General features: G+C 42.9%; 1 protein-coding gene across 1 annotated transcript; it reads left to right on the forward strand.

Annotated features, from left to right (window-relative positions):
• The first annotated feature begins 1,405 nt into the window (after window positions 1–1,405).
• BCL7A (BAF chromatin remodeling complex subunit BCL7A) lies at window positions 1,406–16,416 on the forward strand. Its single transcript, XM_063315517.1, has 6 exons — window positions 1,406–1,631; window positions 8,003–8,084; window positions 9,330–9,426; window positions 10,365–10,532; window positions 11,588–11,709; window positions 12,576–16,416. Exons 1-6 carry the CDS (start codon window positions 1,540–1,542, stop codon window positions 12,648–12,650), a joined length of 636 nt encoding a protein of 211 aa, XP_063171587.1. The 5' UTR covers window positions 1,406–1,539; the 3' UTR covers window positions 12,651–16,416.
• Window positions 16,417–17,512: the final 1,096 nt, after the last annotated feature.

A 17,512-nucleotide genomic window follows, 5' to 3' on the forward strand; every position in this document is an offset into this window, starting at 1 on the left:
ATAAGCATATAAACCTTGGGAAGTACTTCTCGCTAGCCAAAAGTAAGAAGTTCCAAAGTAGGTCTTGCCGTTTTTTTATATTGTTTTCATCTGATCGGTTGGTTCCAAATAGGTTCAGATTACAGTGGAGAGATGTACTGCTATAAGATGAAATTTTGGGAGGAGACGAATCACATAATTTCCAAGAAAAGGTTTTTGCCTTTTCTGAATTTCTGGGGATCCTTGATCATAGATTGAGGAAGTGGAGGAAGAATGTATGAGAGAACCTTACTATTTTATTCCATGTATATCTTGTTTCTTTAAATTATGGCTTTGTGCAATGCATGAGGCTGGTGGCATTTTTCCAGAGGTAACAATTACATTGGATGAAGTAGACCATGGATTTAGCGTCTGTGCTGTAATCTGGAGCAGCTCTCGGTACTCCAAGTCCACCCTGGCAAGAGACTTTGGGAAGACCTGCACCTCCGGGGGGCACCAGGTTGGAGAAGGCTGCTGTAATCCGTGGGTTTAACGCTGTTAAGAAAGTCCAGCTATTAGTATGTTGTGCTAATTCAGCCAACAATGCTTTATTCAGTGTACCAGGATCAAGCAAGCCATAATTTGGGTGGTATGTGAACCAGAGCAATGATTTGGCCAGATCTTCAAAATACTGCCGATTGACATAGTCTTGCTGAGCTGTTTCCCAACCTTGGCAACTTAAAGATGGGTGGACTTCAACTCCCAGAATTCCCCAGCCAGCCTGACTGGCTGGGGAATTCTGGGAGTTGAAGTCCACCCATCTTTAAGTTGCCAAGGTTGGGAAACACTGTGAAAATACATATATACCACCACCTAAATTTCCTGGGAAGGCAGCCCACGTTTCTATTTCATTTCCTTCGTATAAAAATCCTCTAACTCCGTGGCTAAAAAGCAGCAGAAAAAGCCCACGTCTATGTCTTTACGCCAAGGAAGAAAAAGGCTCAGGCTAACAACACAGAATTAAAACAAAACAAAAATGGACCAAGAAGCCCATCTTCCACTGACGGGAGAGGGCCCCCTTCAGAGAAAGGCGGCGAGGACGCTCCGCCCAGGGGCGCCAGATACTTCGACGCACTCGACGAGGCGGATGAGCGGCGACCCGGCGGGCCGCTACCTCGTGGCGCTCGCTCCCGCCCAACGGCAGGGCCCGCCCGTCCTGAGAGAAAAGGGCGGGAACGCGCCGGCCGCCCCGCGCCCCCTCCCGGCCAGGCCCCGCCCCCTGCGCCCCGCCGCGCGAGCCGGGCGGGGAGCCGCGCTTGCGCGGAGGGCCTCGCGCCTGCGCAGTGCGCGCCGCCGCCTCCCCCGCCCACCGCCCGCGCTGGCCTCCCTCGCGGCCTCCGGCCTTTCTTCCCTCCTTCGAGGCGGGGCGGAGCCAGCCGGGAGGCTTCATTGTGCGTCCGGGCGCCGCCGCCAGCCAGGCCGGGCCTCCTGCCGCCTCCCCCGCCTCCTCCTCCCGGCTGCCCAGGAGAGCCGGCGCGCCGGCGCCGCAGTCCCGGGCCCCGCCGCCGCCACCTCAGCAGCATGTCGGGCCGGTCGGTGCGGGCCGAGACCCGCAGCCGCGCCAAGGATGATATCAAGCGGGTGATGGCGGCCATCGAGAAAGTGCGCAAATGGTGAGGAGGGGGCTCTGGGGGAGGCGGGCCCGCCCGACCCCCGGGGGCCGCCGCCGGTTCACCCCGGCAAGGAGCCGGACCCGGCTTCGCCCCTCGCTCGCTCCGCGGCCCCCTTCGAAGCGGCTCTCCTCGGCTTCGGCCTCGGGTGCGGCGATCCCGGGCTGCCCACGGGCTCTGGACCACAACTCCCATCGGCCCTTGCCCTGGGCCGGCTGCGAGGGCTGATGGGAATTGAAGTCCGGGGCCTCTGGGTGGCTCGCAGCCTGTTCCTTTTCCCCACCTTGAAAGTCGGAATGCCTCCCCGATTCTGGAGGTTCCCCTGTTCGTTCGCGCTCTCCCGGGCTCCTCACCCCTTTCTGACCCTTGGGGAGATGCCCAGAGCCCCCTTCTGGAATGGCTCCCACTTACCCCAGCCATGAACCCCCATCCCCCTCGCTTTTGTCTCCGGGGTGGGTCGCTCCATTTAATCCCTGGCCGCCCATCCTGTTCCTGCCTTCGGATGCGAAGAGGATGCAGGTGCCCTTCTGGATGGCCCTCTCCTCTCTCCTCTCATCTTGACCTTTCCTCCTGCCAGCCGATGCTTAGCCCTGTTGGAAGGCTGGCTTGAGATGGCAGGGACATCTGGTCCGATATCTACAGCAGCTGCTGCTACTTGGGTCTTTTCTGAATGTGCTGGACAGCAGCTGGATGGTGGGGCGTCTGAAGGATGGGAGATGGGGGATACTCAATCCACAGACTCTTCAGTTGGCTTTTGGGAGGTATCATCCAGGTCTCAGATCTTTCCAGCTGGCTATGCTGAATAGTGAATTGGGGGTTTTCATCATGCAAGACGTGCTTTGCCATTAAGGGGTGACCCCAGTATGTTCTCCATGAGCTGTCCTCCTATCTGCCTTTGGTCTTAAGGGCGCATTTCTCTGGTTTCTCCGCTTTTCTCTGATGTGTCCTCTTCCATTTTTCTCTAATTGTTAATATTCTTTAAAATGTGCAAGCATTCTGTTACAAAATCCTCTTGGGTTGTCTTGCGTCTCAGTCTCTTCCACATCTCTCCATGACTTTTTCCCTGCAAGAGGTGGTTCTCCTTATGGAATTCTACATCACTCTTAAGGGGTAATTTCTGTTCCATTTGGCTTCCCTCCTGTTGTATTATGAGATATAGTAATACTCTAATTCAGAAAAGTTGTGCACCATAGAAATACGAGGTGGAATATTTCATAGTGAATAGAGCTGAAATCAAATGTGACTTCAACTCACTCCCGTATGAAAGTAATGTTTTCCTTCAAAATACTCCTTCCAAGTGTGAAGGGTTGCTTTAAATCTCTTTCCTTCTTATATCAGAACTGAAAAATTCTGCACTGAATCAGATATAGACGCTTTACAGTAGATCGTTATTTATATTTTAAAGGAAATGGATCAACCAGGTAGATTCATTTTTAAGTGTTTTGTTCTTTTAATTTTGTGTTGCAGATCAAAACTGCTTGCTAGTATTGTTCTGTTGATTTAAATTCTGAGCAGAACCAGAAAGAGGCGTATTATTGCTACTTGAATTTGTCTGATATAATTAGATTTTCTAACCTTGGTAAATCCATCCTTTTTTGTTAAAGGTTTACAACATGTAACCTTTATATTCTTTTGCAAAGGATTGAATTACTTTTATTGTGAAATTGTGTGCGGCATACTTAAAAGTAATACAGCGAAATGGTTATTCAGACATAATAATCAATCATTGTGCAATTTGGTATTTTTGGATCAGATGACATTATAAATGTTCTTCAAGAGAAGTTTAAACAACTTAATTGAGTTGGGTTACGCCATTGCACAGCTCTAATTGATTCCAGTTCTTGAATAGCTATTTTTCTAGGTGTTTGTTACAAACAAGCAGAACTTAAAGAAAAAAGCTTTTCTTCTCCTTGAGAACAATTGGTTACAATTTTTTTAAAAATGGGACCTTAACTGAGAGAGCAATCTTGTGTTGGACAAGGAATCAACGTGTTCCCCCCTACCCAGGACAGCGATTTCAAACTAGAAATCTAAATGAAAATATCCCTGCTCATAGCACAGAGCTGTAGCAATAATGCTTTGGCTGGCAAGCAGACTCACATTTAGAAACTGGAGAGAAATGACAGTGCCCCTTAGCTATCCCATTATGAGTGTGTGCTTGATGCTTTCTGCTGGTTTGACATGCCACTTGATTCCCTGTGGTAAAGGGAAGAAGAAAATGCCAGCCTTTCTTCCTGCTTCACAAACAAGCCGGGAAAACTTTTGGCCAGTGTTTTCAGTTGCCATAGTAACTCTGAGCAGGTGATCCCAGCTCATTCCTTCAAAAGGAGATTGTTGGTGATCCTGATTTTTGAAAGAATTGTTTATGCCAGTAATTTGTGGCTCTGTGTATGGACATTGGCTGTATTTCTTCCTAATAAGTCAACAAAGCTGTTCAGTTTGTTTTCGTGGAGGACAAAAGACCAGTCATCTGCTTATAAATGTGTAAGGATGAATTAATGAGAACTTTAGTGTTCTGATTTCAGTATTTTTAAGTGGAAAGTTTAGCATGAAATTAAAACTTCACCAAACTGTATTGAAAGTTAAAGCTGGCTATAGAAAAGTGCTATTATGTTGATAAAGCACTGGATCCAACTTGTACTGAGAATTCCAGGCAGTGCAAAATGTGATTAAATCAGACTTGGAAAAGGCTCTTGCTCCAGGTTACCCAGAAATTCAAGCATAAAAACGTTGAACAACCTCGGTAGCTGAAATTGTGATATGGCATCATTTAGTTTTCTTACTGGACATGAGGAATTTTAAAGGTTTCTTATGGTGGCTTACGTCCACTTTATTTATTTCTGTGTGCTTTGACATTTCCACAAGTACAATATAAGCCAACATGTACAATCTGCGAGATGGTAGGTATTAGAAGTGGTTGAATCAAACCTGCATTTAGATGCTATTAAAATTATAGAGTACTTAAGTCTCTGTTTTTATTCTTTGTAGGGTGGTGACTTTTTCCATCTGTAGCAAGTAATTGGAAAAATAAAACATTTTTTTAAAATTACAGGTAGAGTGATGAATTTATCAGTAACTCTCTAGCCCCCTCAAATTATTTTGAGCAGCTGGATCAAAATAAAGCAGCTTCAGATTGTGTGTATGTTCATTTGGAGTTGGGGGGGGGGAATCCTTGGGTCTTCTTAATTCAGTGAAGCTAAAGTTTGGGCTGATGCCACTGCTCCTTGTTCACTTGGCTGAAGCAATCAGAGAAGTGTCATAGCTCCAGGGCCTGGTCTTTACAGATCCAAAATAAGATTATTGTTTCATAATTCCAGTCATTCTCAGGGGAAAAGTTAAAGGCAATGAATGTGAAGGCACAATATAGCAGACAGCCTTCATGGGAAATATTTATAACTGGCAACAGTTCACTTATCTAAAAGCTTGGGAACCAACAAACCATAAATTTTCTCATGTATTTTTCCACTGTCCTTATACATGGTGATTGACAAAGCATGTGGTTTGGTTACTTAGGATCAAGATCATTTAAATTCTTTGAAGCCTTATTGAATAAACCTAACTCCTCCTAAACATTAATTTTAGAGACATGTTTTAAGTAAATCTATAGATGACTGTATTTTGAAAAAAAAATCTGTGAATGAATATGCCTGTTAAATTACAGGAATGTAAAAATAGACTGGATGTTCAACTTCATTTCAGGTAAACAAAAAACATGAATTGCCACTAAGAACCATTGCTATAATTCCTGCAGGTTAGATAATGTACACCAAAGAAATAAACAGAGCATTTTACAGTGGTGTGTAAAACACTGAAGTGTGTATCATATGTAATGCAGGGATCCAGTTTGAAGAAGAATAAAACCCTTATGGCTGTTTTGTCCTCTAAAATGGAGCTACTCATTAGGATGTATGCGATTTGTGTTATATCTGACACATTATACCATTAACAGGGGAATTTAATTTGAAATGGTCTGTGGGCTCATCGCAATGATATGATTTTGTTTTGAATCATCTCAGACAAAGATGATGCAAGCTATGCTTTGGGCTTACAGCCTTGAAGCATGAAATACTTAACCTAGGACTTTATGAAGTTACCAGTGGTGCTCTAGAATGTTGCTGAAGACCCAGAAAGCAAAGTGATTTAATAGGTGAACATTCTTCAGAAAGGTTCTTCCATGGTGAATTGCTGGCAATCTTGGATACCCAGAAGTCTCAGCAGCCAACGATTATCTGAAATGGCTGGATGGCTGCTGTGTCTGCTCGAGCTGAACTGTTGGGAGCGGGCGAGTTGCTTTCTTCCTTGCGTTTCTGCTGACAACTGATGTTATGAGAATTAAGAAGGGCTTCAGCAAAAGTGGTTTCTTCAACTTCCAGTCAGTCAAGCCTCTGCGTGAGTCCTAAAGACTCATTGTGCCACCTCCGTGTGGTTTGCTGTGTTGTTTGTTTGTGGCTTGATTAGATGGAGGTTTTTATTTTTTTTTTCTCTTGGAAGTCATACAGATTTCTGCCGGATCAGTGCGCATTTCTGGAGCCAGGTTTATGGGGGCGGGGGGTGCTGTGCAGCCTTCTGTTTGCCAGATGGCTCCCCCCTTTATGAGGTTTGTCTGCTTAGCACATCGTGAAATAAGAATGTGAAGTCCTGTCATACAAATATTTGTTTCAGCCCAAAGTAGATGCTGACTGAGTATATTTCGATGTCTGTGAGCGATAATGTAACTTTATTTCATCTGCAAACCCAAATATGTAAGCCAGGTGTATTTAAATCCTGTTAAAAGGTCATGCTTAATACCTGATTAAATAATATTGATTGGAGTGGTACTCTGATCCAGGAAATTAGAAACCCTTAGCATTGCCCGTTAACATGTTTGCATAAGAGATGTTTGGCGTGATTTACCTTATGCCAGAGAAAAGGGCTTCTGTAAAGCAGATATGCTTGCATTAATGCATGTCTAATCCCTGAATTAGTATTTCAACAATACTGCTCTAGATGATCTTACACAAAGATTCAGTAGTCCATGATTCACTTTTTGTTCCTTCCTTCGTTTTTTGGATCAAGGAAATGTCCCTGGGTCTCATTTATAGGTCTTTGACAAAACCAAATAGTAAGGAGAGAGAAGGATAATTTAAAAGAGATGTAACTGTTAACTGGTAAATCTGCAACAGCACAAAATGTGTGAATAACTGGTGATAGTGGAGAAAAAGAATATATGTCTTAATAAACAAAGGGGAAATCATAAATCAGATGGCAACCTCGGATATAGAATTCTAAGGGTGAGGAGACCCCTTTTTATTTTTGCTGTGTAGTATAAGTTTAGCACATAAGGTGTTGAAAAAGATAGCAAGTTCTTTCAAGAAAATCCATACAGATTTTGATATATCAAAACCAGACATTGTGAACTAGGTGTATGATAAGAACAGTTTCATTAAGGCTAAACAGATGAGGCTAAGGAAATATTTGTAGACTGGTTGATCAGATTTTTAATGTTAACGTCTACAATTTTGGAAGCATCTTTAAGTGTGTAGATCTTTGTGAACTGCCAAGAGTTTTTGTGATTGCAATGGGATGTAGGTTTGATTAATAAACAAAATAAATATGCTGGAAAATAAAACATATATTCTACATTCTGTGTGGGAATTCTCTGATCTTTGAAGCAGGCATACTTAGTGCCAGATCAAAAGAATTATACAGCTAATGTCACATACTCAAGGGAACTTTTAAATCAGCAGCGAAGAACTGCTTTTGGCTTTTAAGGGAGGGTTCAAAGATTCCCTTTTCCAAATGGAGCATAGCTCCTGGAAATAATAGGAGCAGCACAGCTATCACTTTTTATATAAAAAAGAGATTTGTGGTATAATTTTGTATTTCCATTTTTTTGTTGTTAAATTCATCTAAACATAAAACAAATGTAACGTGTTTAGGCCACTTCAGGCATACAGGGAAACTGATTGTATTGATTCCATTTCTACTGTCTTTGCACCTTTGTGAATAGCAGAGTCCCAACAGACACCTTATACACTGGGCAAATGTGTATGTGTATTTGTAATATTGTAAGGAATTGTACTGGGGAACTTCAGAAGAAATTCCAAACCATGATTTGGCATCCTGTGCATGAATGATGGGAGCCTCAGGTGCTCCCACTTTCCCTGTTGTGCTGAAATTACAGCTTCCTGTGCTGGTTTAGGACCAAACAACCTTGATTTATTTTATGAACTGGGAAGTACGAACTTGCAGTTTAAGTTCCTTCTGCTCGGTGTCCTGTTTGCCTTCCATTGTAGAAATGAGGTTTATTATATGCCTACTCTTTTGCCTGGGTTTTGCACAGAGGGCTTGAGACCATACACCTCAGTAATATTTGCAATTTGCCACTCTTCTAGGGAGAAGAAATGGGTGACAGTTGGTGACACATCCCTTAGGATTTACAAATGGGTGCCAATAACAGAGCCTAAAGTAGATGATGTAAGTATTTCATCATGTTCTGTTAATTTGAAAGTTCAGAGAAAATGACTATTTTGCTAGCATAATAGCACTTTGTTAAATGTTAGGTGTCCTTTTGTAGAACCGTTGTCTGCCATGAAACTTTGCAGTGAACCCTCATACCAGGGAGAGTTTATAGCAAAGGTCTGATGAAAAGATTTTCTCTCCATTTGTTGGAAGCAACACTTTTCAGCTCACACTTAGCCACTTGGAAGTTGCAGATTACATCATACAAAAGACTTGACAGCCACCTGTCCTTGCAGTTACCTTAGAACAATAAAGATTAAAGTGTCCTTATGGGTAGCTGTTACATTTTCACTTGTTTTGCCTGCCGAGATGTGCATAAAGACAGACATCCCCAATGTTGAGTCAGTGCCTTCTATAGCATGAGGCTGTCATCTGGCCATCTGCATCTAAGTTTGAGAGTATTGCCTGACCCACACGCTCTCATTCTGAGCTGGGCTCCCTTTCGATCATCTGCGTTTTCTTTCTCAGCAGGCATGGTGCGTTGAGAGCAGTGCAGCTGGCACTTTCTCCTAGGAGACCAATTGCGTTCCCTTCTAATTGAAAGTGCCGCATCCTTTTTCATGCATGGTTTTTCACACAATGGATGTTACTGTCTTTCACTGCTGCTTTATCTTCTGCAATGGTTATGGCCTTGGTGCTGGGGGCGAGGGGAGGGAACCCTGGCCCATACGCATCCCACCAGGTTTGTGGTTCCTGATTGACCCAGTTGCTGACTCAATTAGCACGGATATGAATAAGTGGTATTTAAAAATTGGTGATAGTAGATCAGATTTAATACGAATTCAGACCAAAGCCCATCATTTTGATTGTATAACTGTGTATAAAAATATGTGAATGTAGTAAATGAAAACCTTAATGTAGAAAGAAGAAGCCAAAGGATAAATAGTTTTTTTTTTGAAGTTGTGTAATAATCATATACAATATTCCTTTTAAAACACACACACACACACACACACACACACATCATCTGCGTTTTCTTTCTCAGCAGGCATGGTGCGTTGAGAGCAGTGCAGCTCTCAACGCTCCACCTTTCTGTTTAACATCAAATTTAAAGACATATCCATAGTAGTTGGCAACAAGATGGCTTAGAACAAGGGATTAGCACAATAGTGGCAGTTTTGAGATACAGGTTTCAGTGGGAAAGCCTAACTTTCAACATAGCCTTGCACAAACTTGCAATTTTCATATCCCTTCTCTCAGAAAGCAAAGAACAAGAAAAAGGGTAAAGATGAAAAGTGTGGTTCTGAGGTTACTACTCCAGAAAACAGCTCATCTCCTGGGATGATGGATATGCATGGTGAGTGGGGCCGGGGGATGGCTGATGCCAGCAAGTGTGGGGGAAGAATGCCAAGTCTTCATTAAGAGCAATTTTAGAGTTAGATTTGAAGAGTGACGTTCGACAAGGGCAGAATAAAAATGGCAGTGTTGAGGCTTAATGAGGCTCCTGCTGATAATGATTGCACCTTATTTTTCCCGAAGTTTGAGTGCTGTAATCTAAAAGGCTGTTAAGTAGTAACCTCGACTTTTATTAGGTCTTTCATTTCAATTTATATCCATGCGTGCTGGATCTTTGCCCCCCAAATGGCTAAAATATAAGAAATGGGGACCTACATCCTCCGTGATCGGGCATCTTATCCCTTGTGTTGCTCTGGCTTCATGCTGGTTTCATTTTGTTACCTTTTAAATAAAGTTTTCCACATTCTCATCTAACACAAGAGGAGATTCTGAGACACGGGGTGGCTGTGTCCCTGGGAAGCCTCCAGCCTGATAAAATTGAACCTGAAAAATTAAGGTTTCTGTCTCTAGAAGCATGGGCTTAACATTTAAAGTGAGCCATTAAACGTTACTATGGTTACCCTCAGTGGAATCTGTAATTTTCCCATCCTGGGTGTGTCTCTGGGAGGAGAAACGGGTAAAGTGGTAGCTTTTCTTAGTCAGCATCATTTTGCAAGGGCCTGAGTGGGCCCTGTGACGTTGGTAGTTGTGCCCAGGACAATTTTCTTATCATGCCGACCTCTTGGGCTTCAGCTTCTGTAATCAAGGATTCCGGGCCTTGAACACCTGAACTGGTTCTGCACTTCTGCTTTAGCGCAGTGAGTGTGTGAAATACAAACTTGGATGGCACTAAACCAAATACTATTTTGGCCAAGTGGGTGTTGATCGACTTGAAATCTCATTGCCTGGATTTTGTTAATGGTACGACCCTTTCGCCAAGCCAATCCCTCTCATTTGCAGATGACAACAGTAACCAGAGTTCGATAGCTGATGCTTCCCCAATAAAGCAGGAGAACAGCAGCAACTCAAGTCCCTTGCCAGAGCAGAGCTCCACAGGCCAGGTCGATGGTCCTGGCTCCAAGTCTGATGATGCTCAGACTGATGCAAAAGAAGAACCTGGGTCAGAAGGTAACGGTGTGGGTCCGGGGACTGTTTTCTTGTTGATCAGACAGGACACACGGGACAGGCCATCCCAAGTTTTGTAGATGATGACCCCCTGGTGTTCCCAGACCAAGCAGCCCCACTTTCTACCACACTGAAAACTGATTTCCCACTTAATTCCTCTGTTCTTAAAAGATTATTCGTTGAGCTCGTATTCTTGACAGATTGAGTCTTAGAGACTGCATTTGAGTAACACCACCTTACCAAGCAGTTTGTTTTTCAAAATGTTGAAAACCTTGTTCAGCGTACAAATTTGTCACTGTTATTGGGACTTTGATTGCAATTCAGGATCATTTATCACCACCTTTTGAATGCCTGAACAGGAGTTATGGCTTGCGTCGCTCCACCTCCCCCCAGGTTATCTATGTCACTGTCCAAATGTTTTCAAAGGGGTTTAAATCACATTGGTCTGTCTGTCTGTCTGTCTAATTTATTTATTAATCAATCAAATTTATCACCACCCATCTCCCCCCAAGGAGGGACTCTGGGCGGTTTACAATAAGACACAATTAAAACAATGCAATATAAAACTATACAATATGGTTACCTTCTGCTTTGTCCAAGATGCTAAGCTTCCCCCTCGTGGTGGCTCAGAAATGTTCCAGTCAGCTCCTTTGTTAATGAATTCTATATAGTTCCACTGCCGTTGCCCTTCTATGCCAGATCTTTCCGTTTATCCTCTGGCTAAGGAAAAAGATCTGTGAGCACTTACATTAGATGAAAGGCACAGCTTCAGCCTTTCAATTTAGAAGTTTTTAAAATTAAAAACAACTTTTTAAAGTGCTTGATGCCTGCCATTTGCAGTTTTTTGTATCTCCTTTGCTCTCCTGTAGAAAAGAAAACTTCCTATAATACGTATGTGCAGTCTTCAAGAACAAAGCATAAGTCCCTGTCTTCAAAACTGTAGTGGCAATAAAACTCAACCAATAACTTAATTTCTCTTTAAACTGGTGATAGAGCTGAGTGGAAAGCTCCGTGAAGTTGGATGATTTCAGAGTTGTTTTCTTGCAATTTTTTTCCAGATGCATCCGATGAACAGAATTCACAGTCTTCAATGGAGAATTCCATCAATAGTTCAGAGAAAGTTGAAACAGAGCCTTCAGCAGAAAATGACATAGCCACAGAGACATCTAAAAACTCTCAGGTAATAAAAAAAATCCTACGTATTTTTATTTTCATGCTGCTTTTTTGCATACCTTGTTTTAAAGTTAAACTTTAATTCTAAATTCATGGGACCTGAGACAACCAGTTAGCTAGTCAGCTGTCTGAAACAAAATCTGGCTTTCCTGGCCCATTGTTTGAGATCAAATATTTGTTGTCCGTCTGACAGTTACTTAGCGGTCAGGTTGAAGAGCAAGCTGGACGTTAAGGCTGGGACATTTATTAAAAGATTTCAGCTGGGTTTCACAACAGCTCTCCCTAAACGATTAGAGGATGCTCTATTTCCTAAGATCAAGTGTTAAAAAACTGGAAAGTTTATAGGTCAGTTAGGGCAGCCATCTGGAAGAGAATCCATTCTGCTAAGTTAGTGCTGCCAGCTTTCTTCATTTTAAAATTTTGGTAAGAAAACATGAAGGTTGGATTCAGGATAGTGATGAAATATTTTTTTCTTTCAAATCTTTGAACATGGTGCCGGCAACTGTAGTAGAAGAAATGTCTGCTCCTCACCCTTTCCCTTTGGATTGCTTATAGCCCATTCAGAGTGTAAGTTTTAAGGATGTCCTTTTGATACTTTTTGGAGATTTTTCAAAAAATTTTTTTTAATGCTAACTGTAAAGTAGAGAAGAGCAACACAAGTAGCTGTGTGTAATGATCTTCTGGTGTGACATTGTACAATACCCGAATCTGATGATTCAGAAAATTACATGAGTAATTGTGGTCAGGCTGATTACAAGAGCCCCCCTTAATAGTGGTGTTACTTATTTTTTGTCCTGACGTACAAAAATAATCAGTTGATTTTATTCATTGCTAATGCTAATTCTCTCTCTCTCTCTCTTTCCCTATATTAAGGACTCTGAAGGAGTGCCACCTTCTAAAAAGATGAAAGTAGAGGCTCCCTCTCAACAAAATATTGATGAAATATAAACTTTAGATTTTTCCTGGGCAGTTTTTATGTAAGGTACATCAATGGGTAAATTATCGAACAACCGTTCATAGGTATCTTCTCTTGGATGAGGACAGAACTCTATAAACTTTCCAAGTTACCAGGCAAAAATCCAAGGAAAACCAAGCAAAGGTTTAATCTCTTCAGACACTGAAAACTTTTTCCTGTGAAGCAAAATGTTGAGCATTTAAGTTACTGTCTCTGAAATGGTTAGAGTAAACAACTCAGGAGGGGTCTACGCACTGTTTCTAATGTCAGAATTACAATTATGCTGCTGCTGTATTTTTTTTCCATTCTCTATTTAACATTATAAGATATTTAAGAATGGTACAGGTCAGGTATTCTCTTCACATGTGAAGTTCACTGTTCTGATGTGATGTCTGCTTCTTGTTTTGGGTTTTTTTTTTTGGTGCCTTGTGTCCCAAAACGAAAACAAGCCAGTGCTAATTTTTGCAACTTCTCCTTTGCAAAGTGGCCTGTTCGTACAATGCCATATAAAATGTGTTCCGTTGTGTTTTTTTATATATATATATACTCTGGTGCTTACTGTCCTGATAAGAGATAACATGAGAGAAACCAAGAAGCCATTTTCACTGTTGGGAGTGCAGGCTTACCCACACCTGTGAGGTTTGATTTTCCTGTACCTCCAAGGATCACTTATTTTTTGAACGCACGATGTTTGAGCCACCAAGGACTTCTCCCGCGCCACCCTCACAGATGTGTATGCCCCAAAACATTCTTGCCTTAGAGACTTTTGTAGTAGAATAATGCATCTATTTGGCTATATAATGTAGCCTTCTTAAAATTGATTTATCTGAAGTGAATGTTCACTTAAATTACGGTTTATTTGGATAAAAAAATCAATTATGCATATTAAGTACTTAGATCTGGAAATCCATATTTGAGCCTTTTCATGGATTTATTACAATAAATACAGGTTAAAATGGATGCATGCGGAGCGGCAGATGTAATTTTGAATAGGTATATTCTTCAATCGTTTTTTAAAAATTGAACTGGATTTCACTGTTCTGTTCTTTAATGAGATGGTTACCGTGGTGGATTCCAGGCTTCCTGTACTTCAGGCTCCTTGTTTCAAGATTTGCTTGTCAATACAGCTTTGTGACTTGCAGAATCTCTCGTTCAGACATCTGTGTTCCATGCACGCTTGACTTGGCAACAGAAGCTGCATAGAAGTCTTGTTCATTTTAATAGCAGCTGGAAGTGCAGGGCCACCTACACATTATGCCGGTTGCTGGGGGCATAATCTAGTGAAAAGGGAGTCATGAAATCAATGCAACTTGAGTTGCAATGGATTTGCACTTTGTTGTTTTCAATGGGGCTAAGTCATGGCTGGACTTGCTAGATTACACTCAGCATTTTGCACATTTAAGGAATGGCTGAGCTCCTGCAGTTCCTTTTGGTAGGTGGGAACATTTTTTGTCTGCCTGAGAAATGCGTGTGAGAAGTAGAAGGTAGCAAATGAGAACAAAGGAATTTTGTCACAGTGAAACGGCAACTGCAGAACAATTGCGTCTAGTTAGCTGTGGAAGAAGCGGGTGGCTTTTTAAAAGGCATTAGCTTCCAATCCAGACACTTCCCTTCACTGTTGCTGGTTAAAACCTTTATTTCTGATTTCTCCAGTGGTGAAAATGGCTTTAGTTCTGACTACTGTATTGCATTTGCAATTAATTATGAAAAAAGTTGGGAGAAGCAGAGGTGCCAATTCTGACCTTCCACCAATTGCTTGTACTGCAGAGAAAGTGGCCGTACATTCAAATTTGAGAATATCTTCTCATTTTGTGTTGAAATAAATATTTGCCTCTCATCAAAATTAAATTTGCTTGCAAATTATTCATGACAGCAGCGTGCTCCTTAGAAAGTCTCTTTGTGCTCGGATCACAGATTCATTAAATATCTGAAAGAGACGTTGTATTTGCACAATATGCATAATTAAATGCTAAAGTGATACGTTTTTCTCTCATTTGTGTATCTGCTTCAGACATGGTGATGATGGGTTAAATAGCAGTTAGTATGGACATGACATCCATGTTTAACCAGGGCTTGTGGTTTTTTTTGGGGGGGGACGTGGTTGATCTATGAAATAGACAAATATATTTTTTGAACTTTAAAAAATGTAATTATGTAGCTTTTAATTGATCACTAAAACGGTCCATGGCTCTGAAACGACCCTGTCCGGTAGTTGCTGTCTATAGGAGCTTCAATTTTTGTGGTTGTGCTCTGGTTTTTTTTTTTTTTTTTTACAAAGTTTCCAAGGAAGTAGATAGGCTTTTTTTAATTTCGAAGCTGAATCCTGTACGTAATGGATAATATAAATATATAAATATATATATAAATATAAATATAAATAGCACTAAAATACCTCAAATACTTCATTTGGCAGAAAAGATTTATTGGCATTACTGACATTGATAAGTTTAATGATAAAACTGGCTTCTTAATCTCTCCTGGGGCCTATTTCTGAAGAATAGTGTCCTGCTGCTGTGTGGCCATCGTTGTCTTTGGGGGCGGCTGTTTTTCTGTGGATGTTGGATTGAGTTGGATGCTCAGGAGTTGACTCTGAAGAATGGAGGCCATTTTGTCGTTCTGTGGCTCCGAAAAACAAACAGCGGCATCACCGTAGTCTTTGACTGGCGACCCACGGGCTCAGAGTTGAACCTTTATCCACAAATAGGCCTTGCGGGGAGGTTGAGAGAATTGAGTTGTACTATTTATTCCTGTTAATGTCTGTCTGCACCATTTGAACAGGTCGGGGAATGAAACAGACGGGTATGCAGAGGTTTACCGTTGTGTGCAGATTGTGGTTAGTGTTTTTTCGAAGTGCCTAATAACATGATAGGCCGTCTGGTTGTGCAGCTTGTTGGGCTTTGAACCGTCAAAAGTTTAGGGTTGAGAACCAGCCGTTCAAGGTGGGGGTCTCCGTCTCTTCAGACTTGGTGCCGGACCCAGCGCCTTGGTCTGGCGCCACCGTTACTGGGACTTGGTTTCAGCAACTGGTTTGAAAGGGGGTGGACTGCAGATCCTGCGGGCAAAAGGGGGAAAAGCAAAAAACACCGAGATCTTGTCACTGGAAGTTCTCATGTCTATAGTGCCGTGGTCCCCCAGGCCCGCTGGTGGGCATCATGCAGCCCCAGCCCGCGGCAGACCGTGTGAGTTAGAAATGGTGCAAGATGTCAAGAAGTGCTTCCTTACCTACATTCGGGGTATTTGGGCCTCGACCTGGTAGGCACAAGCTGGCAAGGTAATTGACTGACTTGGGTTATACACGCAGGCAGGTTTTTGTAGCCAAACCGTTCATTTTGAAGTTCTTTCGCTTGGGGAAATTGTTAAACATTCCAGAAAGTGCGGGCACTTTAACAACACCAACCAACCAACCAACCAACCAACCAATGAGGCAGCATAAAAATTACTGGCTTGACCGGGGTGGGGGGCCAGGGAATGGGAACAGTGTGTATGGGGGGGCAGCTTTCTTCTTCCTGAACATTGCTGTTTTGGAATGTTCTTTATATCTAAAGGCCTGCTAGGGAGGTGTAAAGAATTTTGTGGGGGGGGGGTTGTTTGTTTTTTTGTTTTTAAAGAAAACACCTAATCGTTTTTTTCCACCTTAATGATTCTGTGTGTGTTGTACAGCAGTATAATTTTTTTTCACTTATTTATTCCATCAGTAGCTATGGTTTGTACAATGTACAATGATTTCATTTAGAAAAATAAAACTAAAATTCCAACACAGCACCGTGTGGATCTTTTAATTACGATCGTTGGACTCGATTACATGTTAAGCTTCGAAAGGGTGTGCCTCTTTGCCATAGAGCCCCCAGTGGTCCAGAGTTCCCTTAGCATTATCGTTTATTTATTTATATAGGCCACCTTTCTATTTAGAGCACTCTTGTCTGTTCATTGGCCTGACTGATAGATTCCTGTGCGTTAATATGGCAAGCTGTTCAGCTGAAAGACAGTTTTATATCAAATACATTGCCCTGTTTTGCTTTTAGACCAGGTCACTTTGGACCAGAAATAGATCTCCTTTCAAAGTTTGTGGGCTTTGTACCAGGGCACATCTGGAACATAGGCAGGGTCCCCTTTTCTCGGGGACGCTTCAGATGAATGAACCTGTACAGATTTAGCAGGGACAGAGGCAGTTCAGCCCTCCAGGTGCAGCTGGGGAGAACAATCCTGTAGCAATCTTTAAACCAGCAGTTCTCAGACTTTTGAGCTCAGGGCCCCTTTACATTCCTGAAAACAATGAAGGACCCCAAAGAGCTTAGGCTGATGTGGTCTGTATCAGAATGTACCTTACTAGAAATTAAAGCTGAGAAACTCTTGAATATTTATGTATGTATGTATGTATATTTGACTTTGCAGGGTCCCTAAAAGGGCCTCAGGGACCCCTAGGGGACCCAGGACCACTGCTGTAGACAGTGGCTTCCCATCCATATCCGTGATACCGGTTTAGATCGAGGTGCTTAAGAGCTGAGGGCCCCCAGAGCCTCTCTGGATGCTGCATGCCCCCCCCCCCTGGCTTTCCATGGGGCCAGCGAGAGGGACCCATTCCCAGTGACACCCCCCTGGGCTGGAACCAGGTTCAAATGTGGATTAAGCCCCATTTAGCTTTTGGTCCGTCCGCCCTGTGGCGGGGGGGCGGGAGACCCCAACTGGCCCGCTGCGCTTGTCCCCTGGACTGGCCTTCCGGGGGCTTCAGATCCAGGCCTGGCCCCCAGCAAGGGCCCCCCCAGCCGGGCGTCCCGCCTCACCCCGAGATGCCGAAGGGCTGCCTGCGGGGGGCAACGGGAAAGCCGTCGCCCCCGCCCCTCGCGGCCGGGGCGAG

Source organism: Candoia aspera, chromosome 15 (assembly GCF_035149785.1).
Source record: "Candoia aspera isolate rCanAsp1 chromosome 15, rCanAsp1.hap2, whole genome shotgun sequence".
Lineage (NCBI taxonomy): Eukaryota > Metazoa > Chordata > Lepidosauria > Squamata > Boidae > Candoia > Candoia aspera.

Excerpts from the sequence above, each read along its gene's own strand:
- BCL7A (XM_063315517.1), top strand. The coding sequence starts at position 1,540 with ATGTCGGGCCGGTCGGTGCGGGCCGAGACCCGCAGCCGCGCCAAGGAT. Across the intron at positions 8,085-9,329 it reads CAGAGCCTAAAGTAGATGAT|AAAGCAAAGAACAAGAAAAA; the intron begins GTAAGTATTTCA and ends CCCTTCTCTCAG. Across the intron at positions 9,427-10,364 it reads TGGGATGATGGATATGCATG|ATGACAACAGTAACCAGAGT; the intron begins GTGAGTGGGGCC and ends TCTCATTTGCAG.